At 42.3% G+C, this 27458-nt stretch overlaps 1 protein-coding gene across 4 annotated transcripts; it reads right to left on the reverse strand.

Annotated features, from left to right (window-relative positions):
* Positions 1-719: 719 nt before the first annotated feature.
* LOC106560850 (protein NLRC5) lies at positions 720-27436 on the reverse strand. Of its 4 annotated transcripts, none has more exons than XM_014124224.3 (48): positions 27339-27436; positions 21496-21796; positions 21203-21253; positions 20571-20654; positions 18546-20277; positions 18373-18456; positions 18167-18250; positions 17888-17971; positions 17658-17747; positions 15646-15696; positions 15390-15419; positions 15178-15261; positions 14978-15061; positions 12795-12884; positions 12396-12476; positions 12186-12269; positions 11980-12063; positions 11782-11871; positions 11259-11303; positions 11110-11166; positions 10900-10983; positions 10612-10695; positions 10415-10504; positions 10252-10311; positions 9988-10071; positions 9653-9736; positions 9402-9491; positions 9229-9294; positions 8871-8957; positions 5412-5495; positions 5225-5311; positions 4826-4885; positions 4664-4714; positions 4462-4545; positions 4271-4354; positions 4072-4155; positions 3900-3983; positions 3734-3820; positions 3583-3666; positions 3377-3478; positions 3190-3273; positions 2632-2715; positions 2394-2477; positions 2186-2269; positions 2016-2093; positions 1822-1905; positions 1653-1736; positions 720-1519 (listed from the first exon to the last, which is right to left on the reverse strand). In XM_014124224.3, the coding sequence occupies exons 2-48, from the start codon at positions 21791-21793 to the stop codon at positions 1438-1440; spliced, it is 5571 nt and encodes a 1856-aa protein (XP_013979699.1). In that variant the 5' UTR covers positions 21794-21796; positions 27339-27436; the 3' UTR covers positions 720-1437. The 4 variants fall into 4 exon arrangements, with proteins under 4 accessions (XP_013979699.1, XP_013979700.1, XP_013979698.1 ...); XM_014124225.3 differs by lacking the exon at positions 27339-27436 and adding an exon at positions 22168-27302 and having other exon boundaries at positions 20571-20651; XM_014124223.3 differs by lacking the exon at positions 27339-27436 and adding an exon at positions 22168-27301.
* Between the last annotated feature and the right edge of the window lie 22 nt (positions 27437-27458).

Consider the following 27458-nt stretch of genomic DNA (forward strand, 5'->3'; position numbering starts at 1 on the left):
TCGTTTGCCTGCCCCGTTTTGTGATAAACATCTGTGATTCGAACTGTCTGCATCTGGGTCTTATCCTGAGTCCTGATAATATATCATTCTCACTCGCAGAGAAATTAGTACTGCTAGGTTTTACACAGTCAAATGTACCAAAAAAATGACATTTTTAATAAAGAACTGTACAAATGATTCATGTGGCATCAATATTTTATAAGTCAACACAGTAATATGCGATCTGTATGTAAAACATTTACATTTTAGTCATTTAGCAGATGCTCTTAACTAGAGCAACTTACAGTTGGTGCATTCATCTTAAGAAAGCTACAGAAAATTGTCCAGGTCCAAAATTGTAACTTTTCCATTGGGTCAGGTCCTGTTTGATTGTCATCAAGTCCTGGGTTTATGTAACTACAGCTGATAGAACTGAGCGGACCCGACCACAGCTCTGCTGTTTCCATCATATAAAGAAATAGAACTATTCGTTAACCAGAAGAGCAACTTGGCTGATAAAACAATTTTTTCTGTCACTTGGGTCCAGTCTGGTCTAGGGTATGGGTCGGGTCTAGTTGTCATTGGGTCCATTCGGGTAAGAGAATACACTACGTAAATATTTCAAATGAAGGCACCCAGTTAATTTTCCCTACTGATTCACAATATAACCTCCTGTTGTGAAATTGTATTGCCATCTAGAGGTATGTTCAGATAAAAAAAGAATCACTATTTACATGGAATATGAAAAAGACATGTCTCACACTTTATTAGACCAACGTGCATGTGAGATTAAAACATGAACATTACAAAAACAAGTGTGAGGAATAAGAAATAAATGAGCAGAAATGCATCTAATAACGTAACAGTGAAACATGAGCCGTGACATTAGAATCCAGCAGTGCAAGATAACTAATATTAAAGTGTAAGAAATAAGATTCACACCAAGCAGGGGTTTCCATTAGAAAAACAATATTTCAAATCTACCTCAATGCTTAGTTAACAAATGGGGAGAGGTCAACATCACATAAATACTTCAAGTTTTACAAACCAAGATAGAGAGCGGGAACACCTGAAGCATAAACTTGAGTTATTAGTTTGTCATTTGCTCACTCTTTCTACCTGAGGTGGACATTAGTTTTTAGCAAAACACAAACAATCAATAAATTCCTGATTCAAAATCAATCCAGAAATAAATACGAGAGTGGAGACTATGAGCTGATTGTCCAGGAAGAGGAAGGGAGATGTATAAAGAGAGATTAGTCTCATCTCTTACATCCTCTTACCAGGGTTGGAATAAAGGTTCACTGTTCCTCCTCTTCCTGGATGATATTATTGTTTGTTTGAATTTGATGACATGTAAACAAAATCAACTTTAAGTGCATAAAACTATAAAATAAAAGTGCAAGTTTACTGTTCTGCTGACACATTCAATGAGTGAGATTAGATCTTTGTGGAGATCTATGTGGAGGAGAAGTTGAGCCTCTTCTCTCTCTGTCTCAGTTTCTGGGCATCACTGGCAGAAATAACATTCCTCCACAGTCTGGTCAAACACAGGGAGAGGACATTTGTAAAAATGGCATTGCACACAATAAAGGCAGTATCCAAATTAATTGTCAGTATAATACATTTATACAATTGACAGTTTACCAACAAAAAACTTCCAAGATATTTACCTGATCACTTCAACTGATGGACAAGACTGTAAGCTTCTGGCAAGTGCCTCTGCTCCAATAGTGCTGATTCTGTTAGACTCTAGACTAAAATCAAAGATATAAAAGAACACATCTGATTATAAAATCCTTTGAAAACATGTCAATGTAAAAGCATACACTTAGCACTCACTCAAGTCTCCTTAGCTTCTGGCATTGTGGTAAAACCTCGGCAAGCTTCACTGCGACATCATCTCCACAATCATTCCACGCAAAACTGACCAAATGGACAGGAAGTGAAAAAGGGAGCGAGGAAACATGGTCAAATCAGTCGTGAATATTCAGATCATGGTGAATATTGCTCTGTGCTGTCTGAATTTCCCTTACCTGACATCCTCTGCACAGACACAGTGAGCCAGGCTGTCAGCCAGACAAGCAAGCTCTGAAGTCCCTATGGAGGTCAAGCTGGAAGACAACTAGTACATTAAAAGCTTGTCTCTTGGGCAGGGAATATACAGTATCTATTATAGCAGATTACACATAGATATATATCTTACTGTATCTTTGTCAAATACTTCATGGAGATCAAGGCTTTGGAGATACTGACAGATCCTTTTGTACCAATCTCATTCTCTGAGAGACTTTTCACAAAATCACAACCATGAACATAAACAAGGGTTAGGGTTGCAGTTACATGGCATAAAATCAATAAATAAACGTAACATGATCCAAACCACACACAAAAACTGATGGGAATAGACTTACTCTAGAACCCTGAAGTGAGTGAGAGTGGGCAGAACTTGTCCCATCTTGACAGCACAGGCAAGGCTGAGATTATTCCTGGACAGACTGGGATATAAAGTCATAGGTCAGACGCGTGCACTCTGTTTGCACTCACAAATGATATTTTGGTCATTGTGAATTCAAACATGCTTATTTTGGTCATTGTGAAAGCCCAGCGGAAATAGGGCACTTTGGATTGATAGTTTGGGCTTGGCCTTACTTGAGCTCCTCCAGTGCTGTGCAGGTTGTCAGGGCCTGGACCAGCCTCTCTCCTGCTTGGTCACTGATGCAGTTCCCTGACAGGCTGAGACACAAAAAAGGAAAGAGGCTGGTTGTGTGTTTTATATAGTCTATAGAGATATGGACCAACATTCTCCATCTTCTAATCATTGAGAGGAAAATGTGTCCATTTCATATCATAGCTCATAGTGTTACAGCAGTATGTTTCCTCTGCAACAGTTCAGGAAGTAGAATAAGCTGGACTTTGTGATGGAGAAAACATAATTATATAATAACGTTGCAATAACAAATAAATCAGCACTTTGAACCAGCTTTATACCTTTCTGATGATGATACATCTACAAATGTCTGCCTAAATCCCACACACACCAATGTTGAAGGCCATTGGAATATTAGCTGACACTTTGACAGTTCTAAGATCGGGTCATGTGACAGATTCCTGATGCATATCTTAGCTTCATTTGACACATTAATTATGCAGTCTATTTTTTTGTCCAGGGCCATTCCCCATCCATTCCTCCAGTCCAATAATCCCTACCTGATCTTCCTCAGGCCTGTCCAGGTGGGCAGGTGTTTGATAAGCTCCTCCACTTCTTTATCTGACATCCTCATCCCCTCCAACCTGCAGGCCAGACACACATTGACAATAGCACATCAAACGTGATGTCTAGTCCATGCAGAAGTCAGATACTACTTGACATTTGTGTTATCGTGGTTCTACTCACTCTATCTCCTCCATCCCTCTGAGCCCCTCCAGAGAGGACAGCAGGACCAGAGTGGCCCCCTCCCATGGGGATCCAGTCAACATGGTAACTTTATTATTCAGACTACGGGACGGATCACATATCATTGGTAAAGATAACACTCTACACCAAATCTGTCTCAGGCACAGCAAAGTCCACTACATTCTCAGTCAGGAAGCTCTACTCACTTCAGCCTCTTCAAGGAGGTCATAGCATGGAGCCCTTGGGCCAGGCACACTGTGCTCTCCTCATCCAGCTGTACAGAGTCAAGGCTGTGGACAGGATACAGATATTTAACTCATGCCCTTAATAATACTAATAATAATAATAATCATTTACCTGATCCCTTCCAGAGAGAGGCACTGTCCCAGCCCACGCACCAGCACCAAGGCCGATGCTGGTGTCCAACCATAGCAGAGGGACAGACTAGGGGACGAAGGGCACAGTATTAGTATTGTTGTATCACTGGCCAGGTGGTTGAATACAAGAATACAAGAGTTCTTACTTGATTGTTCTGAGACGAGGAAGGTTTTGGAGTGTTCTGGTCAGAGCTACAGCTCCTCTGTCAGTAATCACATGACCAGACAAACTGAGGGAGAGAGGAGAGAGTGGTGACAGGTCAGAGTCAGGAACGAAAAATAAAAAGTAGGCATAGGGGATGAATGACAATCACTTACTTCAAGCTCTCAATGCTTTTAGCCTGCAACAACCCCTCGGCAAGGAGCAATACCACATCTTCAGAGGTTTCTTTTGATTCAAGACTAGGAAAAAAGACAAGAAAACATGTTTTTCATGTGTAGCCTAAGATAGTCATCCTTGGTCATCAAAACACTTAAAAGCCTTTCCAACCCCCAAAATCCATAACATCAGCCTTACCTGAGTTTCCTCAGACTAGCTAAGGATGGTAGGACAGAGCAGAGCAACTCTGCTCCCACTCTACCAATGCTGGTCAATGACAAACTAAAGAGGAAAATAAGAAATATGTATAACTTAAAACTAAATTAGACATTAGAATCATTTTCACTACTTCCAAAGTATTGCCAGGTCTCTTTCTCACAGATACTTACTCTAGCTCCTGTAGCAGAACACAGCTCTGGAACACAGTCTGCAGAGACACTAGGTGGTGCCCTTGCACTGCACAGTCTACCAGGCTGAAAGACACAAGAGGCAGGACCATATGATAGGGAGAGCTCACATGCAGTAACCAGTTCTGAGCCAGCTCACACATATTCCTGTTGATGTAGGAATAATAAAGGAAGATGCTTTCACCTTATGGTCACGGTAGACAGAGAGCCAGACATGTCTGTAGAAGTGCCACCACTGAAACTCAAATAAAGGCAGCTCAGTCAAAACAGAAAGAGTGTGTTATCTTTATCTTCGCATCTAAAAAACATTTTGGAAATAGACAACGTAATTGTCTTTCAGCTTTACCTGGTAGCAGTGGGATTTTGGCATTCTTCCAAAGTAATGTGTACGGTGGATTTATTTATCCTGCAAAACAAGTTCACACATCCATTATGCATATCGTGTTCTATTTTCCTAGACTTAAATATTACCTAACGCCAACATGAATGCTCGAATGCCAACATGTTCCCGATTGGCGCAGCAGTCTAAATCACTGCATCTCAGTGGAAGAGGTGTCACTGCAGTCTCTGGTTCGAATCCAGGCTGCATCACATCCGGTTGTGATTGGGAGTCCCATAGGGCGGCGCACAATTGGCCCAGCATCGTCCGGGTTTCGCCGGGGTAGGCCGTCATTGTAAATAAGAATTTGTTCTTAACTGGCATGCCTAGTTAAATAAAGGTCAAATAAAAACAATGAATTCTCACCTGATGGTGTGTATGTTGGGGTTCAGGTTCAAGCAGCAGGAGACCAGGTTTACAGCTGCTTCTGCTGTGATCCATGGCTCCTCAATACTGATGGGAAATTAATACAGAGATGTTTACACACTCATGCAAGAAATCCCACACACAAATACACAGACACCACAGGCCATTCCCATATCCTCCTCCTCACCTGATATAGCGTTGGACGTGACCACACCTCAGCTGCTTCACCAAGTCTTCAATCACCTGAACACTCAGTCCGTTGTTTCTTATCCTGAAGTAAATCAGAGTAAAAAAGGCAATCATTTTGCATTCAATAACTTGGTGTGTACAGTTGAAGTTGGAAGTTTACATACACCTTAGCCAAATACATTTAAACTCAGTTTTTCACAATTCCTGACATTTAATCCTAGTAAAAATGCCCTGTTTTAGGTCAGTTAGGATCACCACTTTATTTTAAGAATGTGAAATGTCAGAATAATAGTAGAGAGAATGATTTATTTCAGCTTTTATTTCTTTCATCACATTCCCAGTGGGTCAGAAGTTCAATTAGCATTGGTAGCATTGCCTATAAATTGTTTAACTTGGGTCAAACGTTTCAGGCAGCCTTCCACAAGCTTCCCACAATAAGTTGGGTGAATTTTGGCCCATTCCTCCTCACAGAGCTGGTGTAACGAAGTCAGGTTTGTAGGCCTCCTTGCTTCCACACGCTTTTTCAGTTCTCCCTACAAATTTTCTATAGGCTTGAGGTCAGGGCATTGTGATGGCCACTCCAATACCTTGACTTTGTTGTACTTAAGCCATTTTGCCACAACTTTGGAAGTATGCTTGGGGTCATTGTCCATTTGGAAGACCCATTTGCGACCAAGCTTTAACTTCCTGACTGATGTCTTGAGATGTTGCTTCAATATACCCACATAATTTTCCATCCTCATGATGCCATCTATTTTGTGAAGTGCACCAGACCCTCCTGCAGCAAAGCACCCCCACCCCCGTGCTTCACGGTTGGGATAGTGCTCTTCGGCTTGCAAGCCTCCCCCTTTTTCCTCCCAACATAACGATGGTCATTATGGCCAAACAGTTCTATTTTTGTTTCATCAGACCAGAGGACATTTCTCCAAAAAGTACATTCTTTGTCCCCATGTGCAGTTGCAAACCGTAGTCTGACTTTTTTATGGCGGGTTTGGAGCAGCGGCTTCTTCCTTGCTGCAAGCCTTTCAGGTTATGTCGATATAGGATTCGTTTTACTGTGAATATAGATACTTTTGTACCTGTTCCTCTAGCATCTTCACAAGGTCCTTTGCTGTTCTTCTGGGATTGATTTGCACTTTTTGCACCAAAGTACATTCATCTTTAGGAGACAGAACGCGTCTCCTCCCTGAGCGGTATGACGGCTGCGTGGTCCCATGGTGTTTATACTTGCGTACTATTGTTTGTACAGATGAACGTGGTACCTTCAGGCATTTGGAAATTGCTCCCAAGGATGAACCAGACTTGTGGAGAGCTACATTTTTTTTTCCTGAGGTCCTAGCTGATCTCTTTTGATTTTCCCATGATGTCAAGCAAAGAGGCACTGAGTTTGAAGGTAGGCCTTGAAATACATCCACAGGTACACCTCCAATTGACTCAAATGATGGCAATTACCTTATCAGAAGCATCTAAAGCCATGACATCATTTTCCAGAATTTGAAGTTGTTTAAATTTACATTTAAGTCATTTAGCAGACGCTCTTATCCAGAGCGACTTACAAAATGGTGCATTCACCTTATGATATCCAGTGGAACAACCACTTTACAATAGTGCATCTAAATCTTTTAAGGGGGGGGGGGGGGGGTTAGAAGGATTACTTTATCCTATCCTAGGTATTCCTTAAAGAGGTGGGGTTTCAGGTGTCTCCGGAAGGTGGTGATTGACTCCGCTGTCCTGGCGTCGTGAGGGAGCTTGTTCCACCATTGGGGTGCCAGAGCAGCGAACAGTTTTGACTGGGCTGAGCGGGAACTGTGCTTCCTCAGAGGTAGGGGGGCCAGCAGGCCAGTGGTGGATGAACGCAGTGCCCTTGTTTGGGTGTAGGGCCTGATCAGAGCCTGAAGGTATGGAGGTGCCGTTCCCTTCACAGCTCCGTAGGCAATCACCATGGTCTTGTAGCGGATGCGAGCTTCAACTGGAAGCCAGTGGAGAGAGCGGAGGAGCGGGGTGACGTGAGAGAACTTGGGAAGGTTGAACACCAGACGGGCTGCGGCGTTCTGGATGAGTTGTAGGGGTTTAATGGCACAGGCAGGGAGCCCAGCCAACAGCGAGTTGCAGTAATCCAGACGGGAGATGACAAGTGCCTGGATTAGGACCTGCGCCGCTTCCTGTGTGAGGCAGGGTCGTACTCTGCGAATGTTGTAGAGCATGAACCTACAGGATCGGGTCACCGCCTTGATGTTAGTGGAGAACGACAGGGTGTTGTCCAGGATCACGCCAAGGTTCTTAGCACTCTGGGAGGAGGACACAAGGGAGTTGTCAACCGTGATGGCGAGATCATGGAACGGGCAGTCCTTCCCCGGGAGGAAGAGCAGCTCCGTCTTGCCGAGGTTCAGCTTGAGCTGGTGATCCGTCATCCACACTGATATGTCTGACAGATGCACGGTCAACTTAGTGTATGTAAACTTCTGACCCACTGGAATTGTGATACAGTGAAATATAAGTGAAATAATCTGTCAGTAAACAATTGTTGGAAAAATTACTTGTGTCATGCACAAAGTAGATGTCCTAACCAAATTGCCAAAACTATAGTTTGTTAACAAGAAATTTGTGGAGTTAATTATCGCAAAGGTCAAGCCAAGGTTATTATAGTTTTGTGTTTTTACATGTGTTTATTTCTATTCGTTTTTCAATTTTTATTTGAAATTTAGTTTAGTTATAAGTCATTTTCAGACCTAATTTGCTAGTTTTTCTTTAGTTATAGTTATATTTCATTTTTATATGAATTAGTTTTAGTGTTAAGGACAGAAAGCATGCGTGGGAGGCTTGGAGCCATTTGTGTTGTATCATTTTTTTGCGGTGGGGTTTAGGATTTTACCTCTTGCAACTGGAGGGCAGTAGGCTAATACATCAGGTGATGGGTAAGATCATAGGTTAGGTTAGGTTTAAATTAAGTCAATATCAATGTGACTTGGATTTAAAAGGAATAGTACAGACTGGAGTAAAAAATATGGTGGACGGAAACGCTCTCTCGCCGATGTTTACACCAATCCAATGCTTTTTAACTTTAGTAGTACATGTAAGAAGAATCAAATTAGCTAACTAGCCACCTTTTTTCCACTGTTAGCTAGTGTTAGCTAGTGATTGTGATTCACAAGCTAGGCCTATTTGAAACATTACTATCTCCTGGTTGCATTTACCTCCTGGTTGCATAAACCCACCGAAGTCTTGAAAACCTGTTTTGCCCAAAGTTGAAGAAAAAATAAAACTGAGCATAATTCACGATGTTTTTAATTTAGTTCATTTTGGAGTCAAAGGTAATAGCTTCAGTATAGTTTTAATTTTTCAAAACGATTTGTTAATTATTTCATTTCAGTTTACTAAATAGTTTGTTCATGATTTGTTTTCGTTTCATTTACTATAATAACCTTGGGTCAAGCAATTCTCCCAGTCCCATTCTCACCTCAGTTTGACCAACTGAGCAGCACAGCGTGTCAGAATCTCTGCTAGTCTCTGCAGATGGTCAGCCCCAAAATGACACTCTCTCAGACTGCAGGGTTCAGGAACCATGAAGCAGAGAGAGAATGAGAAGGTGAGAGACTGAGGAGATAGAGGTCATGCCCATGAGTCATATGTAAGAGGTTTGATATAATTTATACAAGCAATCCTTTCAGTTTCGATATGAGTTTTATTTTTCTGGGAGCAAAATAAACAATACTTCCTGTTCCACTAGCTAAATGAGTTTACACTATGGTGTTTCTGTGACTGCCTTAATTGATTTTATGACTATTGAGTAGAAAGTAGTAGCCTTGTTGTCCTACCTCAGAGTTTTGCCACAGTCACTGTCCTGTTCAAAGCGGATGAGCGACCTCTCCTCAGTTCCCAAACTACAGACAGACATAAAAAGTGACCCAGACTTTCATACTATATAGATGGGGGTCTAGACAAGTAAATGTTCAGTTTGCCAACATGGTATTGTTCAATAGAATTTTACCTGACTTCAACTGCAGCCACCTTCTCACAGGTCGTCACTGTGTTCACCAGGTAGAGCACCCCCATCTGGGTCAGTCTGTTATCATTAAGACTGCAGAGAGAAACACATACAGCTGTACAAGCAAGCACAACTAACTTCCATAAAGCTAGAACAGATGCATCTGCTAGCACTCAGGGAGGCAGACCAGCACTAGTGGTAATGGAGTTCACCGTACGGACTGAAGGAAGATGAGGTGTTGCAATGAGCCTTACTTCACTGAGCTGGCAATCCGCAGCCTTGGCAGAGAATCCACAAAGCTCTTCACTCCCTCGTCTCTCAGGAGGTTACTGGATAAACTGCACCGTTGAAAATAATGGGTTATTATCCACTATGAGAAAGGTTGGTTGAAAATGTGTTGAAAAATAGCCACAAAAAACACCCTAAAATGTTCAGCGAGGGAAACACAGTTTGACCATTGGTTAAGGCATATACTCTAGTAGTGTAAGGTATTTCTGGGAATACAGCGCAGTAGTTGCGAGTACATCATTTATAAGCACTGCTATTTTTGGTCAAATTTGGGCAGTGACCCAGGGACAGGGACACTCACTCCAGGTCAGACAAATGAGGACACTGCTCCAGGATCCCAGAGAGTTTCTCCACATCTCTACTGCTCAGTGTGTACTGCGTGAGTCTGCAGAGGTGGCACAGAGATAGACAGACAGACATGAGGTCAGGGTTAAACCAGGTTAGAGAGAAGAACTACTACATGTGACTGATTAAATACAGCTTAATTAACCTAAAACCTTATTTCTGTAATGTAATATAACATTTGTATACATGGGAACAGTATGAGCAGATAAACCACATTCACCTGCAAGTTGCTTGTTCTACTTTCATGTTGACAAACTTGATGAACGCTTCTCCTTGGGGCCTTAGAAGTACATCAAAATGTAAGGTCATTTACATAAACACAGTTCATACTGTACATATAAAACCAAATGTATGAACCACATGAATGAATGAGCCGTACATACCTGAGTTCCACAGCTCTGACACGCTGACAGTCTATCAGAGATCTGACCAATAACAACGCTCCGTCTGTAGACATCTGGACATGGCTCAAACTGTGGGAGGCAGGGAAGAGGGGCGGAAGAGAAGGACGAGAAATGAACACCTTACTGGTGTTGTGGCCCTGAGATGATCATTACTGAGCAGGGTGAAGAATTCTCACTTGAGCAGCTGAAGAGATGTCATCTTAGGCAGGATATTTAATAGATTTTCAATGGCATCGTCCTTCAGGGATCCATGGGAGAAACTGAAACGACAGACAGGCAGAATGGTTTTAGAGGATTGAGGAGGAAAACATCATACATGTAACACACTAAGAAGAGGGAGGGAGTAGAACATAGAAACTATACTAGATATTATACATAAATATTGCACAATACAGTATATTATAGTTAACCATGAAAGACAGAGACAGAACATAGACATAGTTAGAGGTAACATAAGAACTCACTCTAGCTTCAGTAGGCCGGGACACTGTACCAGTCTTCTACACAGCCTGGTCATGTCAGTGGGCTGGATATCACTGTGAGTTAGGCTAAAAACAAAAACACAAGCTTGGGATTATATTGCAGGGTAAAGTGAATGGGATATTACACGGACAACAGCAATTCAGAAAGTCATTTGCATGTTAAGACTTCTGTCTAAAACTTTAGTGTCCTACCTGAGTTTCTTATCCTGTTCCATATCTGGTGAGGTCCTGAGTGCTTCTGATTGTATTCTAAAATTAAAGTGATTCAGTGAATTGTTATTTGGACTACACCATCCAACTGAGTTACAGAATTGGTATACTGACAGAAACAACTTTATTACCTTTTACTGGAATGGAATTTCAGGAACAGCTTCTTCCCCCCATGACTGATAAATTTAACATTTGTATAAAAAGAAAAAAATACTAATCAAACATGATATGATTTCAATAACTTTTTACCATGCCCATTTTACACAAGATAGAGTATAGGATATAGATAGATAGACACAGACAGACAGGATATATACTATAGATAGAGTGATAGATATATACACTGTAGATAGATTGATAGATATATACTATAGATATATATATACTATAGATAGATATATACTATAGATAGAGTGATAGATAGATATATACTGTAGATAGATTGAATTGAAATCTGTTCCCAGTGGATCTATCAATGTCTATTCCACATTGGTTCAATGTAATTTCATTAAAATGACATGGAAACAACGTTGATTCAACCTGTGTGCGCCCAGTGGGTAGATAGACACATAGATATATACTGTAGATATATACTGTAGATAAATAGATAGATAAAGAGAGAAAGAAAGAGAGAGAAATAGGGTATGTGAATACCTGACATTCACTTCGCTCATGTTCCTGTGTGAGCAGAGTGTGTCAGCTAGCAGCACCACCCCTTCCATGCTGACTGCATTCTCACTGACACTACACCAAACAGGGTACAAGCATTGGTTTGATGGACAGAAATAGCTTTGATCAAAAAAAGCTCAAGCAAACGAAAGGGAGGAAAGGTAAGTTCTAAGAAATTCTTACTTGATTTCCTGGATGGTGCTAAGCTGAGGTAAGAGGTCTAACAACTTCTTTAGACCTTTGTTTCCCAGAGAATTGTTGGAAATACTGAGAAAGGCAAAGAACAGGTGGGGGGGAGGGGGGAGAGATAAACAGACACAAACAGACACAACCCAACTCTCTGAAACTTTTCACAACCCAACTCTCTTTTCACAACTCAGCGCACTTACTCCAGCAGAGTCAGAGCAGAGCAGTCCATCAGATTCTCACACAGATGGTCCAAGTGAGGGGGACGAAGACCACAGCCAATCAGACTGTACACAGGGGTTAATGAGAAACGAGGATGAAAAGAAGAGACAATATCGTATAACTTTATAGCCATTATCCATATTGTTATACACAGTGAATACAGTGTATAACAACTTGAATATTGTACATACCAAAGTTTCTTTGACATCTCAGGATGTTGTTTCTCTATCCCCCCAGCAAAAAGTATGGATGCACGCACAGGGTCCTGCAGGCTGTCATGAGGAAACATGTGGAAAATGCACATCAGTCAGTGTTAAGGTAACATTTTCAGAGCATTCTAAAAAAATCATGATCATCGAAGTTGTACATTATAAAAGGCACCACAGTGTTGTAATTGATTGCTTGTTTATAACGTCTGGTTTGGGCCTATCACAAGCCACTTGACAGAGACACCCTCTGAAGTGTGACGCTACCAGGAAGTGATGAGGTAATGTGCTGGTTTTATTGTGGTTGTAGTTTACACACAATAAAAGGGATGCGGTCTATATTGGCTCGATCTAAGAAATGAAGGGGTGTTATGCACAACATACCTGATGTCTACTTGAACCACATCAGGACATACAGACAGGAAACTCGTCAGAACCATCAACCCATCAACCGATATGGGAATCTCATTCAGACTGTAGACACAACCAATAACCGTATTAGGCTACATGACTGGGTTAAAACATACACATATATACATACACACACACACACACACATATATATATACATATATACATATACATATATATATATACACATATACACATATATATATACATATACATACACATATATATATATACATACACATATACATATATATATATACACATACACATACATATATATATATATACACATACATATATATATATATACACATACATATATACATACATACATACATACATACATATATATATACATACATACATATATATATATATATATACACATACATATATATATACATACATACACATATATACACATACATACATATACATATATATACATATACACATATACATATATATATATATATATATACATACACACACTGCTCAAAAAAATAAAGGGAACACTAAAATAACACATCCTAGATCTGAATGAATGAAATAATCTTATTAAATACTTTTTTCTTTACATAGCTGAATATGCTGACAACAAAATCACACAAAAATAATCAATGGAAATCCAATTTATCAACCCATGGAGGTCTGGATTTGGAGTCACACTCAAAATTAAAGTGGAAAACCACACTACAGGCTGATCCAACTTTGATGTAATGTCCTTAAAACAAGTCAAAATGAGGCTCAGTAGTGTGTGTGGCCTCCACGTGCCTGTATGACCTCCCTACAACGCCTGGGCATGCTCCTGATGAGGTGGCGGATGGTCTCCTGAGGGGTCTCCTCCCAGACCTGGAGTAAAGCATCCGCCAACTCCTGGACAGTCTGTGGTGCAACGTGGCGTTGGTGGAAGGAGCGAGACATGATGTCCCAGATGTGCTCAATTGGATTCAGGTCTGGGGAACGGGCGGGCCAGTCCATAGCATCAATGCCTTCCTCTTGCAGGAACTGCTGACACACTCCAGCCACATGAGGTCTAGCAATGTCTTGCATTAGGAGGAACCCAGGGCCAACCGCACCAGCATATGGTCTCACAAGGGGTCTGAGGATCTCCTCTCGGTACCTAATGGCAGTCAGACTACCTCTGGCGAGCACATGGAGGGCTGTGCGGCCCCCCAAAGAAATGCCACCCCACACCATGACTGACCCACCGCCAAACCGGTCATGCTGGAGGATGTTGCAGCCAGCAGAACGTTCTCCATGGCGTCTCCCTCTCTGTTACGTCTGTCACGTGCTCAGTGTGAACCTGCTTTCATCTGTGAAGAGCACAGGGCGCCAGTGGCGAATTTGCCAATCTTGGTGTTCTCTGGCAAATGCCAAACGTCCTGCACGGTGTTGGGCTGTAAGCACAACCCCCACCTGTGGACGTCGGGCCCTCATACCACCCTCATGGAGTCTGTTTCTGACCGTTTGAGCAGACACATGCACATTTGTGGCCTGCTGGAGGTCATTTTGCAGGGCTCTGGCAGTGCTCCTCCTGCTCCTCCTTGCACAAAGGCGTAGGTAGCGGTCCTGCTGCTGGGTTGTTGCCCTCCTACGGCCTCCTCCGTGTCTCCTGGTGTACTGGCCTGTCTCCTGGTAGCTCCTCCATGCTCTGGACACTACGCTGACAGACACAGCACACCTTCTTGCCACAGCTTACATTGATGTGCCATCCTGGATGAGCTGCACTACCTGAGCCACTTGTGTGGGTTGTAGACTCCGTCTCATGCTACCACTAGAGTGAAAGCACAGCCAGCATTCAAAAGTGACCAAAACATCAGCCAGGAAGCATAGGAACTGAGAAGTGGTCTGTGGTCACCACCTGCAGAACCACTCCTTTATTGGGGGTGTCTTGCTAATTGCCTATAATTTCCACCTGTTGTCTATTCCATTTGCACAACAGCATGTGAAATGTATTGTCAATCAGTGTTGCTTCCTAAGTGGACAGTTTGATTTCACAGAAGTGTGATTGACTTGGAGTTACATTGTGTTGTATAAGTGTTCCCTTTATTTTTTTGAGCAGTATATATATATATATATATATATATATAGGACAGGCACAAGGTCATGACCTTGTCAAAAGTCTAACACTTGAAATGAATGATCAGTCTTACACAATCTGTTTGGAGACGTTCAGCTCCTGTAGAGAGTCAGTCAGGGCCTTGAGAGTATCAGCCTTGATGTCGCCACCTGAGAGACTGCAGGGGTTACAACATAACGCCAAACAGAAAGTCAGATTGTCTTAACTTATTTTGTGTCTTTACCCACAGTCTGATCTGACTTGTTCAAGGACACTGGGTACATATTCACTTACTCCAGGACAGAGAGGCCAGGACATCTCGCTAGCAACTGACACAGTCTGTTCATCTGGTCAGTAGTGAATCTGCAGTTCAACAGGCTGGATGACACATAAAGAGACAGGAAAAAAACAACAGCAATGTTACTCAAGGAATTCAGAAGCTCAATTGAAATATACATGTATAAAAGCCTGGGTTCTGTATAAGAACACATTTGAGAATTTCATACCTGACAGTCAGTCCAGTTTTATCCTTAGAACTTGAGACAATTAGAAAAGCAGTGAAAAGGGGTCAGGCTGATTAATACAGTACAGATTTCCTTAAATGTAGCATAGAAAAACAATGAAATAAAAGCAACATTTTCTCAAAGAGCTATGAAACATGAGCTTGATTTTCATGGGCCTGTTGGTACACCAAACAATGAAAAAATAAATGAAAGTTGCATATTATTTTATTTCACCTCATTAAAACGAATTGAAACTCACCATTTCATGTCTAAGCTTGGGACAAACAGGACACTGCCGTCCTTCATTCCCCTGCAAAGAGAGAGAAAAACATAGTTTACATCCCCAGTATTTCTTTTTTTGAGTTACAGTGTCTTCAGAAAGTATTCACTCCCCTTGACCTTTTCCACATTTTCTTGTGTTACAGCCTAAGTTTAAAATATATTAAATTGAGATTTTGTTTCACTGACCTACACACAATAGCCCATAATGCCAAAGTGGAATGATTCTTTTAAAAATGTTTAGAAATTAATATGAAATGAAAAGCTGAAATGTCTTGAGTCAATAAGTATTCACCCTTTTGTTATGGAAAGCCTAAATAACTTCAGGAGTAAACTTGCATGGACTCACTAGGTCCCTAAGTAGAGCAGTGAATTTCATACACAGATTCAACCACAAAGACCAGGGAGGTTTTCCAATGCCTCGCAACGAAGGGCACCTATTGTTAGATGGGTAAAAATAATAGTGAAGTTATTAATTACACTTTGGATGGTGTCTCAATACACCCAGTCACTACAAAGATACAGGCGTCCTTCCTAACTCAGTTGCAGGAAAGGAAGGAAACCGCTCAGGGATTTAACCATGGTGACTTTAAAACAGTTACAGAGCTTAATGGCTGTGATAGGAAAAACATTTGTATGGATCTGTCATGCCCTGATCTGTTTCACCTGTCTTGGTGATTGTCTCCACCCACCTCCAGGTGTCTCCTGTTTTCCCCATTAGTCCACGGTGTATTTATCCTTGTGTTTCCTGTCTCTCTATGCCAGTTCGTCTTGTTTTGCCAAGTCAACCAGCATTTCTCCTAGCTCCTATTTTTCCCAGTCTGTTTTTTCCTAGCCCTCCTGGTTTTGACCCTTGCTTGTCCTGACGCCGAATCCGCTTGCCTGACCACTCTGCCTGTTCTGACCTCGAGCCTGTCTATCCCCTGATACTGTTTGGACTCTGACCTGGTTTATGAACTCTTGCCTGTCCCCGACCTGCCTTTTGCCAACCCCTTTTGTTGTAATAAATATCGGAGCTCAACCATCTGCCTCCTGTGTCTGCATTTGGTTCTCGCCTTGTGCCCTTATAGGATCAAAAACATTGCATTTATTCCACAATATTAACCTAAATGACAGAGTGAAAAGAAAACTTGAACAGAATAAAAATATTCAAAAACATGCATCCTGTTTGCAATAAGGCACTAAAGCGAAACAAAAAAAGATATGTCCTGAATACAAAGCGTTATGTTTGGGGAAAATCCAACACATCACGGAGTACCACTCTTCATATTTTCAAGCATGGTAGTGGCTGCATCATGTTATGGCTATGCTTGTCATCGGCAAAGGAGTTTATTTTAGGATAAAAAGGAACGTAATAGAGCGAAGCACTGGTAAAATCCTAAAGGAAAACCTGGTTAAGTCTGCTTTTCAACAGACACTGGGAGACAAATTCCCCTTTCAGCAGAATAATAACCTAAAACACAAGGCCAAATATATATACTGGTGTTGTTTACCGAGATTACATTTAATGTCGCCGAGTGGCCTAGTTACAGTTTTGACTAAAATCGTCTTGAAAATCTATAGCAAGACTTGTCTAACAATGATCAACAACCAATTTGACAGAACTTCAATAATAAAAAAAAAAATAATGGGCAAATTTTCTACAATCCAGGTGTGCAAAGCTCTTAGAGACTTACCCAGAAAAACTCACAGCTGTAATCGCTGCCAACAGTGATTCTAACATGAATTGACTCAGGGGGTTGAACACTTGTGTAATCAAGATATATTAGTGTTTTATTTTTCATTTTATTTTTTACAAATGTTCAAATTTTTCAGTTGGAGTATTTTGCGTAGGTCGTTGACAAAGAATGACAATTAAATCCCTTTTAATCCCACCTTGTAACACAACAAAATGTGGAAAACATCAAGGGGTGGGAATACTTTCTGAAGTATGCAGATTACAACTGGAGGTTCTATTTGTAAACACTGGAAGTGTCTATTGTTTGAACTCACTCAGCATAGAGTCCCTGGATGGAGGGGCTGGAAGTGATCTTCTCTAGAAGGATGTAGATACTCTCCAGAGAGCAGCCATTCCTCCCCAACCTGAAAACATACAAAACACATAGGCCACATTACAAAAGTGCAAGCTTGCTGAAATGTAGAAATAAGAGACACTTGTAATATAAATAGATGGCTAGGATCATGCAACGCAAATTATCCAGTCAAGGAAACAATAAACTCACGAGACAGAGGCCAGACTGGGCAGCTTGGGAAAGATGTCAGCAATCTCCCCGACTCCGCTGTCTGTCAGGCTGTTGTCACTGAAACTGTCAGACAGACAACACAAATCACTTTATACAATGCAAAACCTGTTCAATACCGAATCAGACCAACTGTACTTTCATGGCAAATAAGGTACTGTATCTTTAACCACATTGGTTAGATCCTGATAAAAGGGTTTATAAAATCTTGAAGTGGTGGTAATAATCTTTGGTTGTTACGGTAAGTAAATAATCATTTACTTGAGCTCTGTGATCAGTGGACAGCTCTCCAGGGCTCTGGCAAGTTTGGCAGCTCCCACATCAGTGAGGTTACCACAGATAAACCTGGGGAAGAGGAGCAGAATTATTCACGTCACACTTTGACAATTTGCGTACACATCCACACACAAACAAACAATTTTGAAAGTTGATCATTTCAAAACTGAGTGACTCAGTGAAGGACTCACTCAAATCTTTTCAGGGTTGGTAGTCTGGGAAGGATGGAAGAAAGTTTATCTGCAAATCTGTCGTCATACTTACGGCTTCGAAAACTGAGGGATTGTTAAAAAAAAGAGGAAATTAATTTCATGCAGGATTATCCTTGTTTTGTACACAGTGTATAAATGAGTCATGAACTCACATTAGAAAGTCGATGTGCTGGCAGCTGGGTAGAATATCGAGACACTCCAGCTCCATAGAACAGGCTCCAAAGTCCAACCCGATGCCCACTCCAGCAGACGAGACGACAAAGGCCAGAGCATCCAGATCAACAGGGTTCAATGTTATGTTCCTTAGTTCAAAGCAGGGACGCGACCCCACCATCTCCCTGGCCAGCTGGGCATCCTGGGTCTCCTGGACACAGTGGCACAGCTCCACCACCTTGGGCCCAGTCAGGTTGGTGCTCATTGCCAGGCTTCGGAGCAACTTGCGAACTAGTGCCAAGCGTTTCTTCACCCACCCCACAGCCCCCACTCCCCGAACAAGTTGGATCAGGTAGGAGGAGCAGGCTGGTGCAGCAAGCCCACAAACATACAGATGGAGGGAGTCAGTGAAAACCGTCTTGGGGTCTGATTTCGTGGTCCAGCGGGTCTTGAAGTTGAACTTCTTCCTGAGCTGGGCATCTGTGATGTCCTCGCTGGTCATGATATGTAGCGCGCCCAGAAACTCTTGCATGGTGAGGTGCATGAATGTGTAGCCCTGGCCTTTAGATCCATCCTCATGGGTCAGGTCCACCTGTGAGAGGAGACCAGCCTTAGTGGCGAAGTCCACCAGGTCTGGTGGAACCTCTTCAGACAAGAACACGATCTTGCTCCCCTCCAGGCCCCTCATGGCCAGGCGGCCCAGCAGTGTGACCTCTGCCCTGTGACTCTGCAACAGGGGTGTGCTGCTCCCTGGGCATCGGCTCAGAAAGGCACAGAGGATCTGGAGGTAGACCTGAGTGAGGGTGTTTGGAAGCTGGGGTAAAAGCTGAGACCCACCACTGGAGAATATGTGGTCCAGGCACACACAGCAGATATGGCAGAGGGCTGGCAGGTAACACATGGTGAGGAGGTGGTGGTTGGCCAGTAGATGACTCACTGCCTTCTCCTTCAGATCCAGACCCTTGTCCTGGAAGTACTGTTCAGCATATTCTTTCACACTGCGCTGGTTGAAGCCTAGCAGCTCCCCAATGCAGTCCACAGAGCTCTCCAAGTCTGTCACATCCCGAGGCCTACAGGTAATCAACAGAGTGCATCCTGGGAGGATTCTGCGACTGCACAGGCCTGAGATCAGCTCTGCCATGGGGAGCGGACACAGTGGGTAAAATGGGCTGCTCAGTTTCCCTGAGTGGGTGATTTTAGTGTGAAACTCGTCATAGCCATCAAAGATCAAGCATATTTTCTCAGGGTTTTCAAGGATGAAGTCAAGTACAGCGGTACACTCCTCCTCCCCACCCTCTGGTGGGAGGAAGAAGCGAAAGAGCAGCTCCTTCAGAGAGAGCGGCCGAGCCACGAGGTTGAGCTGGCGGAACTCTAGCAGGATCAGTAGGTGAAAGGAGGGAAAGGCGCCCTGTGTCCATTTCTGGCCAAGGCAGTGCATCAGTAGTGTCTTCCCTGACCCTGCCTGGCCTAACAGCAGTGTGACCTGGGCTTCTGAACCCAGGAGGGAGTGAACAGTCACCCTGTCCTCCACAGCCCCCTCCTCGTCCCCCTGCGGAAGCTCTGAGGGGCTCAGAGCTCCATCAGCCCTGTCTCTGGGTCTAACATGGGTTCTGTGGCGCAGACTGACCCAGGCCTCTTCCAGACGAACCTCCTTCACCACACCCTGCATCACCCTCTCCCACCTCTGCAGTAGAAATCTCCTCACAGCAGACTTGTAGCTTTCTACGTGGTCTGGACATACAAAGAACATCTTATAAAATAACACACAACATACTCCTGACCTGAACACAGCTACATGACTACACGTTTATGAGGCTGTTCATGACTTTGTTTACAAAATATATTTTGTGACTGTGTACTAATTTCGAATCAAACAACTTTCATAAAGTGAAGACAAAGATACATTTCAGGTAACAGAGGTAGCTCACACAGTATGCAAGTCCTTTAAAATTGAAACTCCGTAAGAAATCTTACTGAGATATGCCCCCCCAAAAATTGGGTGTCATGAAAAGACTGGTACTTACCTATTCGTGGGCGTTTTGCACACCAACCCTGAGATGGTATATACTCATGAACCAGGGTATGGCTGTTGTTTTCAATGACTTCTTCTGAGAAGAAAACAAAATGGAGAGAACCCAATAAGGGACAAATAGGGGAAACCCAAGAAAATATGAAGAAGCACAGTGGTTAAACAGAATTGCATAAGCATTGGAAAAGACACCCTTCTCCAGGGCCTTTTGGGGGCCCCTAAGCAAGATTTTGCTAACAAAATTACAAACAAAATCAATGGGGTCCCCCCAGATGTCAGGGCCCCTGGGCACGTGCCCTGCATGCCCATTAGTATTGGCCATTAGTACACATTAGTACAAGTTTAGATAGCTGGCTAGACTAAATGACCAATCTAAAAACAGTTTGCGGAGTTATGTCTGAGACAAAACCACTATTTTACTTCCATACGCATTTAACTATTTTAATGCTGTTTTTAGTGTGTTAACTGCTGTTGGACCTTTGACCCATTTCTTGCCTGAATATCACAGAGGTGTCATCTTACACAAAGAAATGAAACACTTCATATCTCCTTAAATTATTATGGAAAAAGAGGGTAAAAACTGACTGAACAGCTGCAGTAAAATGTAATGATTGATTGATTGATTACCTGGATCACAGAGGGATAGGGTCTCTCTTGCTGGTGTAGGCCAAGGATCACCTGCACAGTCAAACAAATCAAACTTCCAATATGGGTCAAAACTAAGCCTAAGTCTATCCACAGAGTTACAGCATTGTCAGTGGGGTGTTTATTGTTTATTGTTGGGTGTCAACATTTGAGGGATGGAAATGGAAAGGAAACCTCACCCTGATATCAACATCTTCCCCATAACTGAATAAATAGGCTATAGTGTGGATATTCTGGATGGTCAGTATGGGCAGGCACCACAATGTCTTACTCACTAGTCACAGATCCGGCCACAGACATCAGCCGAGATTCCAGACGCATTGGCATGTCGCAGTGCATGCAGACCATTTGAAGAAATTGGCGGCAAATAGCAGGGTCTGTTGTCCTGAAGTAATTCAACAACCCCAGGATGCGTTCTCTGTGGCTGGCAAGGCGCACTAGCCGTTCGCGCGCTCTGCTGTCCATCATTTTATTGAGTATGGCGAGAACTGCATCATCTTGATAGCTCAGAATGTCTGCCAGCTCATGGGTCTCCTGTGTCAATACAGTCTGGACATCTTCCTCTGCTTCCATCAGCTGTACAAGTTTAGGATACATTTTACAATAACATAAAATTCAGTTTGATTACGTTTAATCTATAACTAGATTATAACACAATCTCAAACAATTTCACAAAGCTAAATAGTTACACGGCATGTTCGCAAATACATAGGCTTGCTTCACAAGAAAACGCCATGCACCGTAATAATAGGCATTGTTTTGGGTGCAAGTTTGGATTGGCTGCTGAGTACATTATACTCTACCACGACAATCTACTTCGTATTGGGCGCGCGCGTTTGGATGGGCTGCTACTTAAAGTATAGCCTACTACTCTATACAAAGTCAATTAACTATTGACCTATTTTTTTAAATAACCAATATAAGTGTATGCCAAAAGTATAACTTACCAAATGTAGCTGTTGGTCGCATCGCTGCAGATCAGCCTACAATAAAATGAAACTCAAACCAAATAAGATGCTTTTACTTTCGGTTTCGTTTTTGAGTCGTTTTCATTAGAAACCGACCGCGGTATGTGTGCGAGCATTGCAAAATATATTTACACATTGAATAATTTCATGCAAACTGCTCGCGCGCGTCAACGGGTGTCCATAGCCAGTCTCCAAAATAATATTGCATCTAAAGCTAATTTCCTGAATTTCAACACAATCTAATATGACCCATGGCCCTTCTAGCCATCTCTATTTAAAACAACAAAAAGTAAGTAAAAATGTCTACAGTCATCAAGCTAGGTAAGAGACCATTATTAAATATGTTTAAGTGATTGATAAGACTGAACTAGATCAATGATAATTCAGTAATCAATATTGTGTTGCACCTTTAACCAATAGCCTAACAAACGAACAACACTTTTAAATAAAGTATAAAGACTTAACTTTTGATTGTCTTTAAGACATCCTCTATACCAAATTTCCGCCAGCCAGCCCGCCCAGCCAGCCCGACCCCCAACTCAACTCTCTCCCCAACACAACTTTCTTCACATTTTTTTTATGTCTCAAGGGAAAGGTTTGGAAATCAAAAGTTGAATAAAACACACAGAAACAGGACAGCCTCCATATAATTAATATCATAGGCCTAATAGTACTGTAGAGCTCTTTTTACTTGTACACAATATAGCTGGGTCACCCTGTCCTGCCCTTAGCCTTCCATGGCCCTGCAGCTCCCCAACCCAACACACCCCACTCAGCTTTAGGATCTTAGTGAAACATTCATTATTGGTTTCAGGTGTGTTATGCCAAGGCCAAAGAGACAACCGACAGTATGGAAGAACCCCAGGGCCAGGACTAGCAGCCAAGCAGCTAGGGATTGCCTAAATAGGTATCTCCCCTGACGTGGGCATGTTTTCAATACAGACTCCTTTTGTCGTATAGTATTCCATATAAGGAATCCAGACCTTATGAAAGTTGCACAATATACCCTTAATCTTGTAATAAATAAAATCTGGTGATACACAACTTGACATTTTTGCCACCCATTGTGACATTGTGGGTGGATAACCAACCTTCCAATTAATGGCAATGCATTTCTTAGCTGCTATAAAAGCTAGGTTACTGTAATATATATGCTGGGAGTCGGAAAAACAAGTGTAGGGGGTGAGTTTAAAATTAAACGGAACATCGACCAATATAACAACCACGAGTAGCGTATAGACATGAAATACATAAACAATACTGACTGAAGAGAGAACCTAAGTGAGTGCCAGATATAGGGGAGGTAATAAGTGAGGTAATGTAGTCCAGGTGTGTCTGATGATGACCTGCAGGTGTGCATAATGATTGATACCAGGTGTGCGTAATAATGGATCCCAGGAATGGTGGTTAGTATACCGCCGACGTCGAACGCTGGAGGGACGGAGCGGGAGTAGATGTGACAGTTGCACAGTTTCTTCTGATAACAGTCTCCAGTATCAACATTTCCAAGTAAACAAAACACGGAGAATCTGTAGACATGCTGAGATAAAAGAACATACTCTTTGCCAGAATTCACAAGACCATAACATACGCAAATATGTCCCCTTTGTGTTTTACACCTACATCGGAATAAAGACATTTCTGAGTGCATGATATTCAGTTATTCCTGATGAGACCCCTGTCACCGTCTAATCCTGCTCAGATGAGGCATGACAAAGAATTACCTTGGTGTACATTTACACATTATCCAAGAATATAATTATTTGTTCAATAATTGAAATGAACATTATTCCCAGATCCCAGACAGCAGCCTACCCATCAACTCAAGATGGAACTTTGTATCCAATCAGTGATTGTTATAATATACTGAAAAATTCACCTGAGCTCCGTAGACTGGTCTTCCCTGGCTGTCTGATCCTGCTAAGACATTATGAGCATAGTGTTGCGTACTGACTGTGCACCATGACAGTGAAGTCTGAAGAGCTGTTTATACCGTGTCTGTGTAAAAAGTAGGGAATTAGCTAGGGAAAGTGACAGATACATAACATTACATTGCTATACTGATTAATAAAACTCACATTATGCTGAAGAAACGTCAGAATATATTGGTCTTCAATTGTTTGGCGGTGGTTTCATCGTTTGATTCAGGTCTAGTGTGATTGAAATTTACTTCTGTTGTAACGGGGCAAAACAAAAGCTCCAAAACATTTTCATACACACAACAGCTGTTAGACACTGCTACCTGACAGATAGTTAGAGGCTAGCTACAGCTGAACTGGTTGTTGTAGCTACTAGCTAGTGGCTAGTAGTTCATTCACTTCAGTCAAGAAGGGATGAAACATTGGCTAACGTAACATGTCAGTTACACTCCTAGCTCAGCACTGGGAATATAAATTTTCCAGTAAAACAGCAGATACCTTGCCAGCTATATCAGTCAACTAAAGAGTAGCCAGTTTCTGCTCTGCTTGCTTTAACAACTCTGAGAAAAAGTTCAAACCAGACTGCAACTGCCTCTAATAATCTCTCCCGTGCTGGTCCTATATGGCAGCCTTTCAGAAGCTTTGCCTTCAAACAGCATGTCCGCATGATCTTTGGTGTCTGTGGTCCTAAAGCACACCGGTGCAGCGTTTTGTGTCACAGTGCAATTATAAAATGTTGGCGGGGACAAAAATGCTAATTTCAGAATGTGGGTGGGTCATGTCCCCCCGTCCCCAGTGAAAGTTGCGCCCCTGTATTCAAGTAATAAAGAATTCACCTCAACCACGCCCACAAATTGGGGAAAGCAAACAGTGTGAAATAGCCACATTCATTGTCGATTTTTACTTGTACAGAAATAACAAAACATTCCCAAAAGCTGCTGTGTTGTTCAATGTACATATAATCTGGTCAAAAATCCCAACCTACGGTCCGCAATGCTCCCACATAGGGAAATAGGGGCATGAGGGAAGTAACAGGGTTCCCCAATGGCAACCGGTGGTTTGATTTGGCCCCTCCAAGTTTTCGATTTTTTTGGATTCAACTTTTTTTATTTACATTTTTTATTCTTGGACATAATAGACTATAAAAACACCAGGATATAAACTCCAGGTGATTTTAATTGAAGAAATCGGTTCCCTAGTATTCCCACGCATAATAGAGAGAAATGTTTTAGTCAAACTATATCGGTTTGGGCTTCTTGCGGTCAATTTGCAGTCTACAAATTATTTGTAATTATGATTACATTTTAGTAATTTAGTAGACTCTCTTATCCAGAGCGACTTACATGAGCAATTTGGCTTAAGTGCCTTGCTCAAGGGCACATCTACAGATTTTTCACCTAGTCGGCTCGGGGATTCGAACCAGTGATCTTTCGATTACAGGCCTAAATGCCGACACTGCCTTTTCCGGCCCCTTGAACATCATCTAGTTGAGGATCCTGCCCTACAATATAACTTTTTTATATAAGTAGAGAGAATGCAGAGCAGGCAGTGTTGAAATGTAATCTTTAGACATATTGTACTTTTCTTAAATGTACTTTTGTAATTGACTAAAACAATCAGACAACAAGAAAATTGCATTTGATGAAGGTTAACTTTTTGCAGTGAGCCAATGGGGTAACCTCGGCAACCACAGGTTGTTTTCTCCAGAGGCGGGCAGGCGGCGACGCTCTATCTGACTGGGAGGGTTCAGGGTTCGTCGAACATCTCGTTCCAAAATCAAGGGCATTAATATGGAGTTCGTCCCACCTTTGCTGCTTTAACAGCCTCCACTCTTATGGGAAGGCTTTCCACTAGATGTTGGAACATTGCTGCGGGGATTTGCTTCCATTCAGCCACAAGAACATTAGTGAGGTCGGGCACTGTTGTTGGATGATTAGGCCTGGCTCGCAGTCAGCATTCCAATTCACCCCAAAGGTGTTCGATGGGGTTGAGGTCAGGGCTCTGTGCAGGCCAGTTAAGTTCTTCCACACCGACCTCGACAAACCATTTCTGTATTGACCTCGCTTTGTGCACAGGGGGCATTGTCATGCTGAAACAGGAAAGGGCCTTCCTCAAACTGTTGCCACAAAATTGGAAGCACAGAATCGTCTAGAATGTCATTGTATGCTTTAGTGTTAAGATTTCCCTTCACTGAGACTAAGGGGCCTATGCATTCGGGCAGGTAGCGTTCTCATGTCATCCGCCAAACTCAGATTTGTCCGTAGGACTGCCAGAAGGCGAAGCGTGATTCATCACTCTAGAGAAGACGTTTCCATTGCTGCGGAGTCGAATGGCAATGAGTTTTACACCACTCCAGCCGACGCTTGGCATTACGCATGGTGATCTTAGGCATGTGTGCGGCTGCTTGGCCATGGAAACCCATTCCATGAAGCTCCTGACTAACAATTATTGTGCTGATGTTGCTTCCAGAGGAAGTTTGGAAGAAGAATGTTGCAACAGAGGACAGATGATTTTTACGAGCTCCAACACTCGGCGGTCCCGTTCTGTGAGCCTGTGTGGCCTACCACTTTGGGCTGAGCCGTTGTTGCTCCTAAACGTTTCCACTTCACAATAACAGCACAGTACAGTTGACCGGGGCTGCTCTAGCAGGGTAGAATTTTGACAACCTGACATGTTGGAAAAGTGGCATCCTATGATGGTGCCACGTTAAAAGTCACTGAAAGCTTCAGTAAGGCCATTCTCCTACCAATGTTTGTCTATGGACATTGCATGGCTGTGCGCTCGATTTTAAACACATGTCAGCAAAGGGTGTGGCGGAAATAGCCGAATCCACTAATTCATAGCGAAGGGGGTGAATACATATGCACGCACCACTTTTCCATTTAGAATTTGTTCTAATTTATTGAAACAAGTCTTTTCTTTCACTTCACCAATTTGAACTATTTTGTGTATGTTGTTGGATGCGGGGTGAAACTTTGAACATTGTTATACTCATAAGTATAGGAACATTAGTTACAAAAGAGACATGAGCGGTGCCATCATTATGGCATGAGTGGTGAGTGGTGACATGAGTGGTGCCATCATCTACCACGACAATCTACTTCGTATTGGGCGCGCAAGTTTGGATGGGCTGCTACATAAAGTATAGCCTACTACTCTATACAAAGTCAATTAACTATTGACCTATTTTTTAAATAACCAATATAAGTGTATGCCAAAAGTATAACTTACCAAATGTAGCTGTTGGTCGCATCGCTGCAGAACAGCCTACAATAAAGTGAAACTCAAACCAAATAAGATGCTTTTACTTTCGGTTTCGTTTTTGAGTCGTTTTCATTAGAAACCGACCGC

The sequence above is a fragment of the Salmo salar genome, chromosome 10, assembly GCF_965601325.2.
Source record: "Salmo salar chromosome 10, fSalSal1, whole genome shotgun sequence".
In the NCBI taxonomy this organism is placed as follows: Eukaryota; Metazoa; Chordata; class Actinopteri; order Salmoniformes; family Salmonidae; genus Salmo; species Salmo salar.

Excerpts from the sequence above, each read along its gene's own strand:
- LOC106560850 (XM_014124224.3), bottom strand. The coding sequence starts at position 21,793 with ATGGAAGCAGAGGAAGATGTCCAGACTGTATTGACACAGGAGACCCAT. Across the intron at positions 11,872-11,979 it reads AGCACCATCCAGGAAATCAA|TGTCAGTGAGAATGCAGTCA; the intron begins GTAAGAATTTCT and ends TGTTTGGTGTAG. Across the intron at positions 10,312-10,414 it reads GTCAGAGCTGTGGAACTCAG|GCCCCAAGGAGAAGCGTTCA; the intron begins GTATGTACGGCT and ends TGTACTTCTAAG.